General features: G+C 43.3%; 1 protein-coding gene across 2 annotated transcripts in view; it reads right to left on the bottom strand.

Annotated features, from left to right (window-relative positions):
• ACTN2 (actinin alpha 2) overlaps nt 1-19,783 on the bottom strand; it is a 69,357-nt gene that overhangs the window by 26,875 nt on the left and 22,699 nt on the right. Inside the window, exons 2-8 of one of the 2 annotated variants that reach the window (XM_032430291.1) lie at nt 16,399-16,513; nt 15,383-15,502; nt 14,520-14,606; nt 10,376-10,463; nt 8,648-8,726; nt 5,124-5,205; nt 2,244-2,329 (exon numbers count right to left, since the gene is read on the bottom strand). In XM_032430291.1, coding sequence (XP_032286182.1) covers nt 2,244-2,329; nt 5,124-5,205; nt 8,648-8,726; nt 10,376-10,463; nt 14,520-14,606; nt 15,383-15,502; nt 16,399-16,513 — 657 coding nt within the window. Of the gene's footprint in view, nt 1-993; nt 1,080-2,243; nt 2,330-5,123; nt 5,206-8,647; nt 8,727-10,375; nt 10,464-14,519; nt 14,607-15,382; nt 15,503-16,398; nt 16,514-19,783 lie in introns of both variants that reach the window. The other variant, XM_032430293.1, reaches the window with a different exon arrangement.

Genomic DNA, 19,783 nt, shown 5'->3' with positions numbered 1-19,783 from the left:
TCCTGAATCTATCTTGTCATTGCACCGAGTTCGCTGAAGCCCTCTTGTCCTGAAATGAATACACCAGAACTTGCTAGATGGGATCCTTCCCCAGAGCTAAACCTGCTTTAAGATTTGTGTGACCTCCATGAGACGTCATCAAGGTATACAGAATTCTCGGTTATCATCTTGTGGAGGGGAACTTGGGCCAGGGGTGGCAAAGTGCCCTGAACCATGACCATGTGACGACTTAAGAAGAGCAAGCTGCCCCTCCTGGCCTCCAGCCCGTCCCAAAGCCTTGCCTCTAAAGCCCCGTTTGCAGTTAGCATCATTTGCTGGTGACGGTCGTTGAGAAATCACAGAAATGACACATACTGTGTCCCCCACCCCCAGTCCATCCGTTTTCTCCAAGTAGATTATGTGAAGGGGCGAGAGACAGGTGAATAAGGAGAAAGCTGAGGGACGTTCGCCCACAATGTGTGTCTTAAGAAATGTGAATTTTTCTGAGGTTTTCACATCGTTATCCTTTCACTATTTCAATTCAATTAAGATTAGTCTTGAAAGGTGTTAGAACAAATCACTGAACAGTGAAGGCAGTTTCTAGGCGGAAAGAACAAGGGGCACCAGGAAGGCGCTCATCTGTCCTTGTCAAATCTCCCCGTCACTGTTCAGTGACCGTGGCGCCATTTTCAAGGCACTTTTTTTTTCCTAAAGCACCAACGTTTCCCACAATTAACTAACGAAATCAAAGCAACATCTTAGAAGGAAGGAAAGATTTAAAAACAAAAACAACAACACTTCAGGAACTGTCTGAAGTTAAAGCTGTTAAAAAACACGAAGGATTCACAGTTTGGAACTTGGCGTATTAGGTCATCACAACACACTTAAGATTCCAAGGTAAGATGTGAAGCGCACGAACACACACCCACGTACGCGCACGCACACACACGCACACACAACTAAAACCGGTGCAGAAGAACTGCACGGCAGCCCCGATCGACACGTGCTGAATACCTGCTCCGCGCCCGCAAACGCGTGGTAGAAGCAGGAAACGTAAGTCATGATAGCTCTTTCATCGGGTTTGGGAGTGTTCACAATGTCTGAAGGGAGGGAAAAAAATAACACAGAAAACAAACACACATACAGATGAAGAGTAGAAACCAGGGTGAACAGAGGGAAGAACAAACTGGTTTACACCGATCCATTTTCTGTGTGTGTCTGGGGCCCACAATCCTAAAGCTCAGGAAGGCTCTCCAGCACGGACACGGTTTGTGAACAGAAGGGCTTGAATGACTTGAACCAGCATGTTTTTGTTGTTGTTTTTTTTTGTTTTTGTTTTTGTTTTTTAATAATCAAGCTGAGGGCTTTCCGCCTCCCCCGCCCCGTGATGAGCTTCTACAAGTGCAGTCAAGGCATGAATACGGGGACCATGTGCTACGTATCAGGGCTTGTTATCACTTCCTAGTGACTCGTGAGGCCACGTCCGCTCATCTGTTGACCATATCAGGTCCTCTGTCACTGCTGCTCTGAGTGACACGTCTCGCCTTGGGAGTGACATGCTGGGAACACTGGCAGCACCCCAGGGCCCCCTCTCTCCTGCCCCTTCCCCACCCCACCTTCCTGTCGGCTTTCTGGCTCCTGGGTGGGGCGGTGGGGGGGGGGGGGAAGACTCACTGGAGAGGACGTGGCTTTTAACCTCTTCTGTGCCTACTTACCTTGCCATTTACAGAAATCACCAAGGGTAACAAAACCTCTAAAGAGAAGGACAGACATGGCTCGTACTTATTGTCATTCTTGCTACCGTTTGTATTAGCTGCCGAAACCACCAACGGGAAGAGAAAACAGGACCGTGTGAACACACAACCTTTCTCCTTCCACCTTGGCGACACCACTGTTTGCTGAATTGCTTTTTAACTTTAAACTTCGTTCAGTCACTGGATAAAATGCAGTTAAAAAGAGACCGTGTAATTCCCTAAAGGGTGAAGCCTAGTCATCGGGTTTTCAGAGGGTATGCCTAGAAAGGATGTGGGGTTGTGTCACAGCATGGAATCTTCTGGAAAACAAACATGAACAGCATACTACTGCATGGACAGAAAGTAAGTTTCAAAAAAACTAGACTAAAAAAGACAAATGACTGCCTCCTCAGAACCAGACAGGTCTCCTTACTCAGAGGAGAGAGGAAAAGAGAAAAACAATTGGGAAAAAAAAAAAATTAAGACACAGAAGGTGAAGGGTGAGTGGTGATTCATGTTTTACATCCTCACCTTCTGTGCACCAGCAAAAGCATGATAGTAACAGGAAACATAAGTCATTATGGCTCTCTCATCAGGTCTGGCAGTGTATACTAAATCTGTGTGGAGAAAAGAAGGTTAACTGCTCGGATGTTCTAGCACCCGCAGGCTTCGACCAAGTGCTGCCTTGGAGAAGTCAAAGCAATGAATCTCCCCACCGCACCCCTCCCACACTTATGTGGTTAAAACGTTGGCTCCAGTCAAAGAAGTCGGACCTACAAAGTCATTACTCTCTGTGTACTTTTGAGAATTGCCAAAGAGAAGGACACAGCTAATGCAGAAGGGCCCTAAATGGGCAAGGAGGTCATGGCCAGAATCGGAGTTCTGGAAGCCCACAGGATGCACGTGACAGAACATTCCCTGAGACTTTCTCCCGCTGCAGACACAGAGGGAGTCAACTAAGATCCCTTCTGCGAGTCCACACAGAACCTACACACCCAGGAACCCAAGCCTGGTGCTCACCTTAAGGAAAGGTTTGTGGAGGAAAATAGAGAAACAACTTCCAGAACCTTTTAAAAAGCACAGCAGATGGTTAAGAGGAGGATAAGTTTCTCCAGTGTTTACTACGGGTAACAGTTCATGGGAGAGTGGCCCAAGGAGCCACTTGAGAATCCCCACTGAGGGTCCAGGCCCCCACACAATGACAGGAATTGAGGTCAACAGCAAGGCTGCGCTGGAGGGACGAGCATTCTGACAGGAGGCAGCCAGCTCAGGACTTGGCCGAACCAAGGACATGCTAACACAACGCTGTGGGGGTGATAAGTCCAAGGGCAGGTGTAGCAAGGATACAGAGAGTCACGGGCAGGGAGACCTGCTGGGTAGTCCTGTCGCAGTGAGCCCCACACCCAAGTCAGTCAAGTTCATGATTGACAGAAGATTCCTGTGAGAAATTACACAGAAAATACTATAGTATGTAAGCATTTTTCTGAACCATTTAAAAGGAAAGGAAAAGGAAATAGACGAAAATGTGTCACAGGGGAGGAGGAAATGAAGGGAGTACCAGCGCATCTCATTGGCCTAAAAGGATTCACAGGATGGACACATGCCCAGAGCAGGACTCAGAGGCTAAGGAAAAACCTACCGACTAAGAAGCGTGTCAGCAGGCCAGAGGAATATGATGGTGACCCTGAACTCACCCTCGATTGCAGTGTATCAGGGAGGCATTAATTTACTAAATGTTGTCTGTTTTCTCCTCTCTTTAGTATCCTAGCTATTAATTCGAGTGGGTACACTCTGGGTAGTTATTTACTCTATGGAAAGGTCAAAGGAGATGCCACACAAATGTAAACTTAGCTTAGAGAGGACAGACAGACAAAAAAGGAAAAGGAACTATTTATTCTATGTTGCTACTTCATTATTTTACTGACTCTCTCCCTCTCAAGAGTTTTTGAAAACCATCAACAGATTCGGAGGAGCGTATTCAAGTGTTAATGCCCAGTAATACAGGTGTTTGTTAAAATGGTTAAATTAATGAATGGGTAAAATTAGAATCCTACTTTGAAGGTCACTGTTACAAGTTGCACTGTGTCCCTCAAAAAGATATGCTGAAGTCCTAGGTCCCACCCCTGGTAGCTGTGAATGTGACCTCACTTGCAAGTAGGCCTTCGTAGGTAGAATCAAGTTGAGATGCGGTCCTCCTGGGATAGGGAAGATCCTTAATCTAACATGACTGATGTCCTTATAAGAAAGAGGGAATGAGAAGTAGAGACAGAGAGGGAAGAGTAATGCTACCAGAAGCCAAGGAATGCATGGGGCTTTCTGAAGCTGGAAGAGACAAGGAAGGAACCTCCTCTAGAGGCTTTGGAGGAAGCATGGCCCTGTCAACAGCTTCGTTTCAGACTTACAGCCTACAGAATCATAAGAGAATAAATTCCTGTTGCTTCAAGCCACCTAGTTTATGATAATTTATAATACAATCACCAACAATAAGGAGGAACAGAAGATTGACAATTGACTATAATCAAGTTCTTTGCTTTTCCCCAATAATGCCAATTAGGGGAAGAAATGGGCCATGACGGAATAATAGTATTAACAACAAACACACAGCAACGTAAGTTCCTTGAGGGCAGGACCCTACCTTATACATCTCATTCTCTCCCGAAGTACCTAGCAGAAGGTCTTGCTCATGGTAGGCACTCAATCTATGTCTGTTGAGTGGTAAGTGAATCATGAACAAGTGAAATGAATGGATGGTCTCCACATATCTGTGCTTTCTATGGTGTGCGAATTTATCACATATACAGCGCACAAAAGTTATTTAAAACTAGTCCCCAGCATGAGTGATGCTCAGCTGCAAAATACTTAGACGTTCTTTCAGATCTAACTAAACTGAAGTTAATTTAGACCCAAAATGAAACGTGGAAGTTTGAGAGGTACATGGACGCCTAAATGTTCCATACTCTCTATTCCGATTCTCTAACTTCTGGTTGGAAGGAAGGATGTTTTTCCTTGTGGAGTCCTGAGCACTTCACAAGAAGATTTATTTGCTAAGCTTGTCTCCATGTGGTAAGAAAAATAACAGCGTGTTGTTACAAAAATAAAAATAGTTAAGTTTTTCTTTGCAGATCACAAACTAATGCATTCCGTTTCTTTGCCAAAGCTGAACCTTTTACCAAATTCTTTCACTATAGTTTTGCTGGTGTGGTTTTGAGCAGGATTTTTAAAAAGAATTCATGAACGAGCTGCAAATGAAATGCTCTTCACACTCCTGTGGCCAATGACAGAAACTTCTTCAGATTCCTAAGTACACCAGATATAACCTGGCTACAAAGTTTTATAAATCCCCACTGCACGGCCACTGCATGACTAGGCCACAGACTTTATGTAGGTCAGTAAACATAATTTTCCTCTCACCTTCAGCATCCAGCATTTTGGGAATATCCAGGTGCTTCTCTGCAATTTCCATGGCCAGGTTAATATTTCCTATTGGGTCATCCTGCATGAAAAACAGCAGAGCAAGTGTTTGAATATATCTTTTGAACAGGAATTATGAGTAATGTGTTTTACACTCCTCACTTTTAGAAGGAGACCTCTCCACGCACATAACCACCATAGTGTAAGTAATCTTCCTTCTTATCTTTTTCCAGTCGCTTCAAACATTTAGAGAAACACCAAAAATGATACGAACCCCACACAATGCATGCACACTCCAAATCATAAAATGTGAGCCCAAGGTTTAAGAGGACAACTGTTTTGCAGACAGGAGAAAAGCTGTCAGATCTTTTCTCATGGGCTGGAAAGAACACTCCGAATACCTCCGAGCTGATTTTCAACTCTATTGATAACAACCTTTAAATGATTCCAGAAGAAATCATGAAACGGACATTTTCCAGATCTGGAAGGTGATCACAGAGAATACTTAGTACAATGCTTTTGTTTGAAATATAAATACAAGCTAAGGGGTAAAGAGAAGGAAACATGCTAGTTGGTGAAACTTCTGGATCCCCAAAGAAGGTGACAAGATGGCTATAAAGAGCAAAAATCATGCTTCTAGGATGCCAAAGACTGAAATTGTAAATGAAAACTGTGAGAAAATTTTTGTTCTTAAGATTATGTTTATCTTCACTGTGAAACTGGTTAAATATATATATTTACATACATATATATATAATATAATAAAATAGATTTAACCACAGGTGTATAACCGAAACACCGAAAAATTTGAAGACTTGTTTTGATCCGCTTAAGACATCATTACAAACCTGAAATGGGATGGGGGTAGTTAAGATAGAAAATCAAACTGAAAACTAGTGTTAGTTCAGGGATGGCTTTAATGAATTGTAACATCAAAGCCACTTAAACACTGTAGAAACTGCAATGCTTTACAATGAGTACATTTGAAGAGGCTGAAGTAATTTTTTTTTTTAAGATTTTACTTATGTATTTGACAGAGAGAGACACAGTGAGAGAGGGAACACAAGCAGGGGGAGTGGGAGAGGGAGAAGCAGGCTTCCCACCAAGCAGGGAGCCCGATGCAGGGCTCGATCCCAGGGCCCCAGGATCATGACCTGAGCTGAAGGCAGGCGCCCAACAACTGAGCCACCCAGGCGCCCCTAGGCTGAAGTAATTTTAAAGGGCAGACTTTAAAAACACACTCACGAGGCTCAATGAAGAAACCCAAGTAAGTTTCCTGGCCTCACAGAGTATACATTTCAGGCAAAACATTTTTTTCAAGTAAATGTTTTAACAAAGCATATAATCATATCATTAAAAGAAGCCATATTATAACGTAAGTCTTACCTGTGTATTTTATGCATATGTTTATAAAGCCAAATTGCTGAGTAAAAGTTTTTCTTTTTGTTTTAAATATATAAGAAAAATTTCAGCGTTAAAAATAGATTGATTCTGAGACTCTGTGAACACTATCTCATTTATACCGTAACTGAGAGGGAGAAAATATGACAGTGAAATATTTTCTTGCCTCAGCTACTGGCCATGTGACGTTGGGCAGATTGCTGAATTCTATACTTCCTTCATCTGTAAAACTGGGATAATAACAGTACCTACTTCATCAGTGCATTATATTTCACTGTGCACTGTGAAGACTGAATGAATGTGCATGTATATGTAACATACACATAATAATATGTATGTGTAGGGCGCCTGGGTGGCTCAGTTGGTTAAGCGACTGCCTTCGGCTCAGGTCATGATCCTGGAGTCCCGGGATTGAGTCCCGCATCGGGCTCCCTGCTCGGCAGGGAGTCTGCTTCTCCCTCTGACCCTCCCCCCTCTCGTGCTCTCTCGCTCTCTCTAATAAATAAATAAAATCTTTAAAAAAAAAAAAGTATGTGTAACATACATATTAGAACATGTACAAATAGACATATATAAATATGTGTGATATATGTGTCACATACTTATGAATATATATGTACATATATAATAAACACGTGTATTTATTTATAACAGTCTAATCTAGAACTATGTAAGTATTAACTGCTACTGCTCATTACTATCATTTTTCGCTCATCTTCGATAGCCAATGGTCTGTTGACCATTTCTAAAAAAAAATTGACCATTCTAACCTGCTAACGAAACTACTTCAATCTAGAACAATCCCTTCATTTTGCAAATGAGACAGAGATGCATTGAAAAAATATACACCGTCTCCATGTTTGAAACATCAAAATAACTCCAGAATAAGAGAATATGGGCTTTGAAAAGTTGAGGACCTCGGGCAACCTTCTGTTATGGAACTGTAGGATTCATCTTTCCCTACAAGTCACTTCTCCATGAGCTCCCCTGCAGTCATCGGGGACGGGCCAGCAGAGAGGCAACGAGCAGGTGACAACTAAAAAGGGGGCAAAAGTGACCTCTTCCAATGACCATGCAGAGCACACGGGTGAGGGCGGCATGCGGGGACGGATTCCACACAACACGGCAACTCCAGTGAGCAGACAACTGAGCACCAGCAACCAGAAGGATCTGTGCCCTAACCACCACCTGTGGCAATGTTTTCGGGGCAGGCAATGCCTTTAGTCCTAAATCTTTACAGCACAGATGTCTGCCACAAGGCTGAGAAGGGGCATGGACTTCTTTTCTCTGTCACAGATTACATTTTTAAACTACTTTTCTAAAGAAAGAGTTCTGAGACTATTTGAAACTTAAGTGCACTAAAGCTTAAGCTTAAAAGGAGAGAACAAAAATGTCATCAGTTGAATTTTCTAAAGAGAGCAAAACCAAAATTAATAACAAAAACCCTTTTCTTTTTAAAAAAAGTTTTTTTAAAAAAGATTTTATTTTGAAGTAATCTCTCCACCCAATGTGGGGCTCGAACTCACAACCCCGAGATCAAGAGTCGCACGCTCTTCCGACTGAGCCAGTCAAGCGCTCTCAAACACTCTTTTCTAAAGCTACAACGAATATCTTCTCTCGATCGCAAGATAATGATAAAATGTCCCTCGTGTGAGAAGTAAGTTAATCAGTTCTGAGTAAAAATGCCTGCAACTAAATCCTTCAGAAAAGGTAAAGGGAATTTAAAAAGAAGGCTTAGAGTATTTGAACCTTTCTTCCCCCGCTCTCCCCCAAAAAAACCCATATATGCTTCCTTTCTCATATTTACAATCTGGGAAAGTAAAATCAATAAAACCCTTCAGAGTAAATCAAGCCAAACCGACAAATGTGTCTTAATTTAAAGGGCCAAAAGGGTGGCTTGGCTTTGGGTCTTATCCCACCCGATTTAATATTAGTGATTAATTAATTACGAATCAAAGTATTTTCCTGGCTGTCTTTCCCGTCTGCGTTGCGTGCAAGGCTAGCTGGGAGCCTCGGCTGGTGGCAGCCTGCGTGTTTGTGTGAGTTCAGTGCTGATGTGCTCACTTTCAGGACGACATGCTGAGGGGCAGAGCGGACACGGCATGCCAGGCCCCCAGAATGACCTTGTTAAGCTTTGAGTAGTCAATGAGGTCGGGCCGGTGTCTGTGGATGAGCGCACAGAGTCCGAGGCCATCCTTCCAGCTGCGCCATGGTCGAGAAGAACAGGAACACCCGTTAATGGAGAGAAAGCAAGGCAAGGATCTGCCCTTGGTCAGACGTAGGCCTGCAATTTGGGACGCAGGGCCCCTCATGTCCTTCTGTCTGACTTAATGCGCAAAAGGCCCCATGTCCCTGCCCATCTAGCTGACCCAGTGACCTTGCGGTCCCTTCCTTGAACACCAGCCTTCTTCCTGGGGGCTTCCTGGGGTCCCCTGGGCTCCTCTTCCTCTACAGCTTCAGGCCCATCCTTGCCCGGGACTCCTCCCCGTCTCCTGGCCCAGTCTGGTTCTGGGCTTCGAGAACCAGCAACGGCCCTCTGCTCCACCTCTGCCCTCCTCCCTGGTCAATGCCCTCTGGTCCCGACACCCCCCTCCCTCTCTCCTCCCAGTCTCCGAGGTGGACGCTCCTGCAGGGTCTGCCCAATAACCATACACAAGGATGTCTATCCTGAAATGTCCAGGACTCACTTCCCCCCAAGTTCCTTAGTACACTTAAAAAGTCACTATCAGCTCCCAGGGACTCCTCTGTCTTCCTTCATAATGTTCTTTACATGTTTTCAAAAAGGCAAAGACATGTTATCACCCGAGGGACTCAGCAAGGAGGACCTGCCTTCCTGGTCTGTTTCCCCGGAGACGCTCGTGCTAACTGTTCTCTAGACAACTCCGGGTGACCAGGGGTTCACCGAGGGCTGTGAGTGGGAGTTCTGCTCCCCAAAGGGTCAGGGGAAGAAAGAAACCCCAGGGGCTACACAGCTGAAGTGCCTGGGCCAATCTTGGGCCCAAGGAGGAAAAGCAAGACAGTCAATGAGAGGCAAGTTGACTTTCACACTAGCAGAAGGCCTGCCTTCTCCTTCAAGGCTCCTCCTGTCCTAGAGACAGCATCTTGTAGGGACAGGGAAGTCCTCTTTCCCACCTTTGTACGCTCAAGGCCTGGCTCAGTGCCTGACACTTGGTAGACACTCTAATAATATTTGTCTATCTAGGAGAACCTCCCCCATTTTTCCTTGCGGCTCTGATTATCCATGGTGGCTGGGGACCCATTTCGATTCCTGGGTAACCCACCATATAAAGGGTGAAAATACAGGCAACTCTTCTACTCACAAATGATAATGACAGAGCAAGTGGTAAAACCATGCTCTGAGATTATATTTAGGTTTCATTCATGCAGGTTCCTGTCATGTTACAAACATGAGATTCCTCCTTCTCTCGAACCCCAGCATACAAAGCTGGCTGAGGAAGGGTCTGTCCAGGTAGCACTGAGGGAGGCATCGGGGAGGAGACAGTACATCAGGGGGACATACAGACTCTGCCTCAGTATCCTGCTCGCTGAGAAGCCACACCTGTCAGCTTCCCCCAGCAGCAGGGGAAGGCCACGGTGAGGTGCATGCCTGCACCCCCAAGTTGTGAAGGCCTGTTCGGGTGCTTAGCGGGACCGCGCTGTTTTACCAGCACCTCAAGTCTTAATCAGACACGTTCCCCACGATCTCAGGCATCAGAGATGCTACAGCCTCGGGTCCATGGCAGACGTAAAAGCGCGTCTCAGGCAGGAGCCGGAAGACCCTGGCGTATGTAACCACGGCCCTCCCAGGACTCCAGTGAGAATCTAAGTAGCCCAGGGCCCAGCTTGCTCACCTGGTGTGGAAGTTCTGAATGTTCACATTTCTATAAGGAGCTGTTTTCCTTTGACACCAGAGCAGGAGACCTTCTTTGGCAGAGGTTTCTGTAATGACAGCCAAGAAAAAGTGTCTACATGGAAATACTACTTAATGCACCCAATGCCTGGGAACCTGATAAAGAGACCTCCCAGGGAGCCAACCACCAAATGCATCATCTCTTCTCATGAGCTCTGCTGGGACCCTGCTCCCGGGGGCGGACTGCTGATGACACCGAAGGGACTTGAAAAGGCCAACACGAGAGCAACCACAAGTTATGATGTCATAAACATAAACCCAGGCTGCAGGGATGTTGGCAATGAATCATTTTTCTTTTAAAGTTTCGTTTAAAAACTACTACTCCTCACTAGTTTATGACCTCACTAACCTGTCATTTGATTCTCTTATAGTCTTAGGTCAATGGAATTCACAGAGGCCGCTGTGTCTCCGATTTATTCCCTTACCCGGTGATTTTTATAATACCAAAAGGCTTTCATTAGTACGTTTCAGGTTTGGCGACCTGAGTTTTGATCAAGTAGAAACAACAACAGGCCCCCGGGGTAGAGCAGGGCAGGCCACAGAGGTCCCAGCTGCTACACTCAGAATCCAGCCCTGCATTCCCCGGAGGCCATACCTCCTCGTGCTGCTCCAGCCCACGACTGAGGGAGGGAGGGGCACGGGAGCTGGGCCATTCCTGCGTGTGTGCGGCTCCTCAGAGCAGCCCAGGCTAAAGGGCTCCCCATCAGACCCTTCTCCCTGCAGCCCTCCCTTTCCTTCTCCCATACAAGTGTTGGCCAGGTGCACTGGACTGAAGATTCTCTCTCGGCCATTTTCGGTTCTTCATAGGCATTTCTTCCAACGAATCTCTGGTATGTCTGACCTGGACTAAATGTTTGTATTCCCCGCCCCCCCCACCACCACCACCAAATTCCTATGTTAAAGCCCTGACCTTATTTAGAGATGGAGGCTTTGGGAGGCAATTAGGGTTAGATGAGGCCATGAGGGTGGGGCTCCCTTGATGGGATTAGAGCCCTTCTGAGAAGAGGGTTCTTTCTCCCCCTCTGCCCTGCAGGATGGAGCAAGAAGGCGGCCATCTACAAGCCAACGTGAAGGTCCTTAGCAGAAATGGACCATGCTGGCACCCTGATCTTGGACTTCCGGCCTCTAGAACCATGAGAAAATAAATTTCTGTTGGTCGGGCCACTCAGTCTATGGTATTGTGTTACAGCCCAAGCCAACTAAGACAGTGTCTAATACCCACCTGGCACTGGCTTCTTGGAGGACCCAAAATTACATGCATCCAAACAGCTCCTCAAAACCACTCCCAAAATCTAGGATTCTACCTGTATTTAAGGGCTAACAATTTAGAAAACCCCTATAAACACGTGGACTCTTGACTAACATTGGGCCCTGGCCTTCCATTTTAGTAAGGATTTAAAGTTGATTTTTTTTTTCTCTGTAAAAAGCATTCTGTAATTATTTATCTAAATTGCCCATTCTAGTTCAGACTTTCCTGTGACCCATAACCCAGTTGAAATAAACACACTCCCCAAATTTTTCATGTGCTACAGGAATCATTTGAATGACTCCTATTCATGTCTCTTTTAGAAAATCTTACTGGGAAAACCAACGGAAAGTTCTAAGACTTTATTCAAATATTAACTGGTAAAAAGGTTGAAAAATGGAACTCCATACTGCCTGCCTTTGGGGTCCCGACCAATGTAACCAATAAGAAAAAGTACATCAGAAGGAAATAACACACTGTATTTTACAAAGTTTAAATGAAATTTCAGCTAGAAAGGCAAACAGAGGTAAAGCAGATCAATACAATCTCGTAACTGCTACTGAAGTTTAAATTTGCCACTCACGGAGTTTCACCTAATTTCTGTCTGGATATGTCTGAATACTCTGAGGCGATGAATGTCGAAGTTTTCTCCTTATTTCACTGGCTAACCTAATCAAAAAGGAATTTCTCCTTATTTTACTGGCTAACCTAATCAAAAAGGAATCTCTCCCACCCCAAGCCCATTGTTAGGTTTTCCTAACCAGGCCTATTATGTCCCTGGCTGTGGTATACCCCACTCCCTACCAGGATAGCTTAAATCTGAAACATGGCCTTTTGGCACACACAAAATCGTAGTGTGAAAAGCACATTATAAATATGTAGTGCCATTTTTCATTCCATCACAAAATACCATAGGATGCACCAAGGAACCCCATCCACGTATATCGGGACTGCCCTCATTAGCAGGTGTATTTAATCTCTCATTTTATTTCCTGGAAGAAATCCATCATCCTCTGGAAGGAGACTGGCTTTTCAAAGAATTCAATCATAATAACAATGTCTTTTTGCACATGCTACACATCATTAAAATAAACTAAGATCATCTTTCTATAGACCTCCAGAAATTCAGTGAGGTTGTTAAGAAATGACTCCAAAAAAGTAAAACAATAAATAAAATTTAAAAAAAAGTAAGTCAGCCAACTACCTCCTGAAAGACATCAACTTGGAAGAAATCTAGGGACTTTGCTAATCAAATTCCCACTTTTGAATGTTCAATTTCTTAGTCTTTTGAAAAGCAGATTAATACATCTTTTTATTGTGATATTTCACAAAATATTGTGATTTTATTATCTTATTTGGGACACATTATTAATCACTTCAGGGAAAATGAATAATGGATAATACCACTCATAGCTACACTTCAAATAGAAGTTATAAATTAATATTATCACTAATGTGAAATTTGTAACCAATCAGAAAAACCCTGCAACAACCTCTGTAATATTTGTGGGAAAATGATTCACTAGTCTAGCAAATGCAATCATGTAAACAAGATTTTTTTAAAAATAGTATTTGTTCTTTAAGGGGGGGGGTTCAACTGATTAAATATTTAAATTTGGAAGCATATAAAATTGGTAAAATTATTACAAATTACTCTTTTTTAATAAAGCAAGAACTTTTAAGAAGCATCTTGTTATTTTCACTAGAATGAAATGAATGTACTTTAATAAAAGCACATTGCATGAAAGTTTTCAAATTCAGACTGTTTATTAATTCAAACTGGCTGTCATTTCTGAGCCTGAATTATTGAGATTTTAATATCATCCTATCTTCCTTGGATTTTTAGATGACACAAATGGGGCCAGAAGGAAATAATCTAAGTGGGTCAGAAATTCCTTAAGGGTAAATACCTTAGGCTTCATGCCATCCCGTACAACAAGAGGTAAATTATTGGTTTTTAATGTTTGCTGGTTGATTAGTAGCTACCATCACCTACAAAGACCTGCAATTGGAGGGCACTCCGTCCTGGGCAGAAATATAAACAACACCCCCACCCCTCACCGTTCAGGTACCTGGTTACCTGTTAGGTGACGAAAGTACAGGATGCTGACTGGTTGGACAATTCAGACCGCCTTCAAATATGTTCTGCAGCTATACATTTTGTGATTCGAGGGCTAAATAGTATTGCAAAGTTCTAATTCTACGAATGTCATTTTGACACTTTTCAACAGTGCTGAATTCATCAAAATATTTAGGAGTACAGTGGGCATAAAAGACTATAGATTTTCATCTTCAGTGGCAGTGCCAAGGACTATGATTCTATTATAGCAACAGAACAGTTGTGAGGCCAAAAGATACAATAACAATGGAGATTTTGTTAACAGAAAGAAAGAGACAGAGACAGATACAGAGACAGAGAAGGAAGGCAGGGAGAGAGGGTGAATGAATGAATGAACTCAGATTTCAACTGACTGGTTTTTTGCACCTGAAAAAAAAAAGTGTTTCAACGGCAAGTCTACAGAACTGTTAGAGTTGGGAACCTGTGAGTATAATAAGCAATTAAAAGCTCAAAAAATGCTCATTTTAAAAAGCGACTTCTGTTCTGAACATGTGCTCATCTTTTCCAAAATGATTCCACCCCCATGAATGAAACAGTATTGCTGGGGTCTTTCCCATACAAATATAAAACCTGTGAAAACCCAACTCCCATATCTTTCATTAAATCATGTAAATGACTGTTCAATTTTACAGGGCCCTATTTAAATTCTACTTTATAAATTCAATTTACAAATTACTCTAAGTATCCTAATACAATCAGATTTTCAACCATGTCTTTTACCTTCAACTGAAATATCCTGAATAGCAAAGCGAAGGATGATGGTCCAGATCATACCCAGCGTCATCTTCACGTTGCCATCCACAATTTCTTTAGGAAAGAAAAAACAACAAATTTGTGTAAAGATAACATAACCAGTGCATAAATTTTTCCTGTAGCTTGTACGTTTCCCCTAAGTTCTGACTTCAGAGCTACTGGAAAATATATATATACATGGGAAGACCAGTTCATGTTTTTATAAGTGTCGCAGTGTGTCTAGTTATACAGTATTCATAACCAAATGTCTCTGGTTTAAATGAATTCTGAGTTAATAATAAGCACATATCTTGCAAATGCATAATCACTGAAAACAACCCAAGAGTTCCCAAAGCTTAAGGACTAGATGTGCCAAGGTTCTAAGTAATCAAGTTCAGAGAACACAGGCTCATCTTCACCGTGATCCTTCCAGCGCTCCCCAGGTGGGCCAAGGTCACGGCCCTCAGCTGTATAAAATAAGAAGCAGAGTCATCTCAGCTCCTGCCAAACTCACTGGGGCTCCCAATCTCCCAGAGAATGAATAGGTCACTTCCCTCCTACTAATTAGTTCTTCTTAAGAGTCACCAGGAAGGTTAAGCTCTTTCTCATCCCGATTATCAGGCTGAAGAAGACAGCATTATATTTGACTCTATTTTTTACAAATCATCCTAGAGCCTGGTCTGCCCTTCCTGGTACTTCTTCTCATCTCTGTACCCCAGAGCCTAGCAGACAGCCTGACATGAAGCAAGCACCATAACTGGTGGGAGGAATTTGCCCAGTTGCAGGCCCACCCACCCTCCACTGGGAGGTCAGTGTAGCAGACAGGGTCATTCCTATTACACCTCATTTACCTTCAGCCCCGATGGACACCAGTTTCACGCCTTTGCTGGCTATGTAATCCAAGGCCTTGTTAACATTAGCAATTTTGTGGAACCGCATTTTTCCTCGGTCAGGTTTGGGCAGTCTTTCCCCTGTCGGATGGAGAGAGAATAGCGTAGACACAGAGAAAATAACCCCGTGACACAGAATCGAGATGCCAAAACTCAGAGTCCACGCTTCCTTAAACGTGACCGTTTCTGATGGGTCTCTGGTGTCTGTAAACCACAGTATGGAGAGACCATAACCAAAACAACTTTCAAGACCAATGGACCAGCACAGACCCATATGCTTTTCAGCTCTGCTGGGAGAATCCAGTCGGGTCTGCAGGCCAACTTACAAAGGGGTACAGAGGAAGGCTGGTTGGCGTCCTGGGAGCCTCTGGAGTTGCTGACTAGCTATTAGAGGAAGTCGGAGAGCCTGGTCCAAATCACAGCGGTGGCTGCCAGGGCCCATCACAGATAGCTGATTATGAAGATATATGGAGCAGGGCAGACTTGCCATCGTCCTCCCAGTCACACTTCAAGGGTGATCCCTTCTCTCATCCAAAGTCTAAACCAGCCAACTGAAATTCAGGGCAAAACATAACCCCTCTGGGATCTGAGCTCATGTTTTCAGAGTTATGCCAACATGTATCCTGGTGTTCTGCATGGAAGACAACGTCTGGGAGATGCACTCACTGAGTTTAGAGCAGGGAGGGCAGCATGGTGGGGAGTTGCATAGGTCATTTTTTCTTTCTCATTTTGTTTCGAGGCAGGTGATGCAAACATGATTTTAATAAGTCAATTTTAAACAGAATTTACTCCTTTTTCAGAGCAGAAAAATAACTCCAGGCAGATTGCTCTTTGGAAAGGCGTTCTCTGCCATGTTCTGGCCCAGCCAGGGTCAAAGGGAACTTCTGAAGCAGTTATCTCTAAATAGATGCATCACTAGAGCTCACGCATGGACGCGCAGGGTGGGCTAGGACACCTACGTAATGTCTAACACCAACCTGAAATGACTTCCAAAAGCAGCATGAGCTTGAGGCCATTCCTGAAGTCTTCCTCGATGTTCTCAATCTGGGTACCAGCTTTCCTTAGGTGTGAATTACACCAGGCAGTGAAGGTCTGCAACGAGAACCAAGCACTGCTTGGCACAGCCCCATCAGCAGGCAACCCCACCCCCTCCCATGCAGACAACACTTGACATCCCACACACTCCAGGGAGTCTAAGAGGCTGGAGCTCCTGGGGCCTTCTAGAGCAAGCAGACTTTGGTGGAAAGAATGACGTGAGGCCTAAAGTAAGATTTTAGTAGTTTCCCCTTTCAGAACCTCCCCCACTCCAAAAAATCATTTATTTGATATACCAGCCTGAGGGATTTGTGCCTTCGGTTTAAAAAGGTACCACATTGGGCACCTGGGTGGCTCAGTCGTTAAGCGTCTGCCTTCGGCTCAGGTCATGATCCCGGGGTCCTGGGATCGAGCCCCGCATCGGGCTCCCTGCTCCGCGGGAAGCCTGCTTCTCCCTCTCCCACTCCCCCTACTTGTGCTCCCTCTCTTGCTGTGTCTCTCTCTGTCAAATAAATAAATAAAATCTTTAAAAAAAAAATAAATAAAAATAAAAAAATAAAAATAAAAAGGTACCACATTCACACCTATGCCCTCACCTTCTGAAAACCTCCTACTTTGTAGGAGATACGGACTAAATGAGAGTGTGCTTATTCCCTGCATGCAACAAAAATAAGCTTGCTTGCAGAATGGATTGAATAAATAATGTTTAAATAATGTTCATAACGTCTTACTTCAGAGCAGAGGGTGGGCGGTGTTGTGTCGTAGATAGGAAAAGAGAGGAGGGACCCAAAACCACTAATTATCTGCATCTTAGTTTATCCTGAATGCACAACAGTGTTAAGCTAGTAACTAAATTAATTAAACAAATTTGCAGTATAGTCAATCATTAAAAAGAATGATAATAATGATAGTAATAATGACCTCCTCCTGGCATATGCCAGGCCCTGGGCTAGACCCTGGATTTCAAAGACAATTAGATACAGCCCAGCCATGGAAGGGCTCACAGTCTAGCCATGTTAACAAATCACAAAGACAATCTTCAGTGGAAAGATGGACTATGTATTAAGCGGCATCCAAAGTCATTCTGTTTATTTTTCAAGCTACTTTTAACTTGGTTTCCACTTGTGCACTATTTCCTGCCAAAACCATTTTAGAAGGGCTCTGGCAGCTGCTGGCTAAGAATGCAAACTGTCCCCTTGTGTCACAACAGCTGTGGGACTCAAGAACAAAGTGCCCAGCACGTTACTCTGTGGGGAGACACGCAAATAGGGTCTGTGTTACAGAAGAGAAAATGAATCCCTAAAAAACAGACAGCTTCCATGCAAGACCACAAGAAGATACTGTTTCCATAAAAATGATTTTCCTGGGTAATAAAGATTTTCAAATCTAACAGTCACTTATTTCAACAAATACGCAATGGCATTAAGCTCGAGGGCAAAAAGAATGTAGGCATTTTCTTGGACTTAAAAAATTCATTTTACTGAGAGCCTAAAGGAATAATTATTTCTTCTAAAACACCTCTAAACTTCAGTCAGCTCAAAACAGAAGAGATATTCGAAACCATATACTCTAGATCTACCCCCAATCAATATGGTAGCCACTAGCCATGGGTGGCTATTTAAGTGTAAATTAACTAAAATGAAAGGAAATTAAAAATTCTAGTTCCTCAGTTGCATAAGCCACCTTTCAAGTGCTCAAAAGCTGCACGGGGCTGGTGGCTACTGAGCTGGATGGTGCCCATACTGAACATTCCAGCATCACAGAAAGCTGGATGGGACAGTGCTGCCCTAGGTAACCAAACTTTGGAATCTGAAGCTAAGATTGTTAGGAAGAGTCTATCATGTATTTATTTCAATATTAGTTTTATCTATTTACTTTTTGAATAGGCGATGCATTTCCCTAGCTCAAAATTCAAGGGCCACAAAAAGGGGATAAAATGAAAAGCGTCCCTGTCTTCCTATTCCCAGGTACCTAGTTCTGTTCCCCAGAGGGAACATTCAGTTTTGCATGTTATCTCTTCAAGGATCTCTGATACATATGTAAGTACACAGACACACACTTTTTTTTTTTTTTTTGTCCTTTAATCCATATCAGAATATAGACGTTGTTCTGCACCTGGATTTTTTTTTTTTTAACCCACATAAAAAATACAACCTAGAGGTCATTCCGTATCAGTACAGATCATTCCTTTTTATGGTCGCATAATATTCCACTGTAGTGCATACACCATACTTTATGTAACTAGCTCCCTGTGGATAGACATTGAGGTTGTTTCTAGACAGTTACCTCTCAATAAAACACATCCTAGGCCCCATTTTCCACAAGCAAAACGACTTTAAACATGTTTGGGTTTTATTTTGTTTTATTTTAACTGACAATACGGAGACTAATCATACACCTAACCTTTTGGGAAACGCACAAGAAAACAGGTTGTGATTTTTAAAAATGGAATTGACAGAAAAATATAATGATATAAAATATTTAGAGTTGCCTTTATTTAGATGCGACTTAAAAATGAGCAACTACGGCTGCTGCAAATTACCTTATCTTCTTACCATGTTACTTAAGTCCCAAGTGTCATAATAATAAAAGTGTCAGAAACACTTCTGAATATAACCCCAAAGCTGCAAGCATCCTGACCCTGCTATGAAACACTGGGGAAGTCTGCCTGATACTACCTTTTTATAGGTATACCCCCAACGAAGGTAATTTACCATAGGTAATAATTCCTTTGTGCAAATCCGGAGAACAAATTTAATCTAAAAGGTCAGTTTATTTAGTTGGGTCTAATGAAGTGTCCCTATCTTTAATGAGCATTCCTAAGAGCCAATAAAGGTGGTAACCAACTTAAATGTGAAAAAGAACCCCCGACAGCTCTGGGATAACAGCTTTGCAAGGAGGCCGGTGCACTCTGGAAAGGAATTTTAAGCTTTATTAGAATGTTTAATTTTCATTCTATTTACAGTTTTAATTACCGTGGCCTATAGAGACTGTTCTTAGGCATTTCCAATCATCTTGAGTTTCTGTGAAAAGCCTAATTATGTAGGAGACAAAGCACAACAGCAAGAGCAAAACCCCACACATTTTACCTGAAGGCTTCCTTGTGGCTGGTCTTGCTACTTGATAGCAAGGCGCATCTTTAAAGTCCATGGGAACTAAGTCTTGGAGGACTAACGTGGCAGGGAGGTAGGTCCACATGGGTTTAGAGGCAGGCTCCTTGGGTCAAACCAGACTACCAAGCCAGATGTCCTTCCTTAAGGGAAATGGTGCTCCATGAACCAGACACAGCCCACCAAGGAAAAAGGCTGCAGTGTCTACAGGCCCTGG

This window comes from Phoca vitulina, unplaced genomic scaffold (genome assembly GCF_004348235.1).
Source record: "Phoca vitulina isolate PV1807 unplaced genomic scaffold, GSC_HSeal_1.0 scaffold43, whole genome shotgun sequence".
Classification (NCBI taxonomy): domain Eukaryota; kingdom Metazoa; phylum Chordata; class Mammalia; order Carnivora; family Phocidae; genus Phoca; species Phoca vitulina.
Note: the sequence above shows the minus strand (reverse complement) of the source record. Positions and strands in the feature narration are given on the sequence as shown.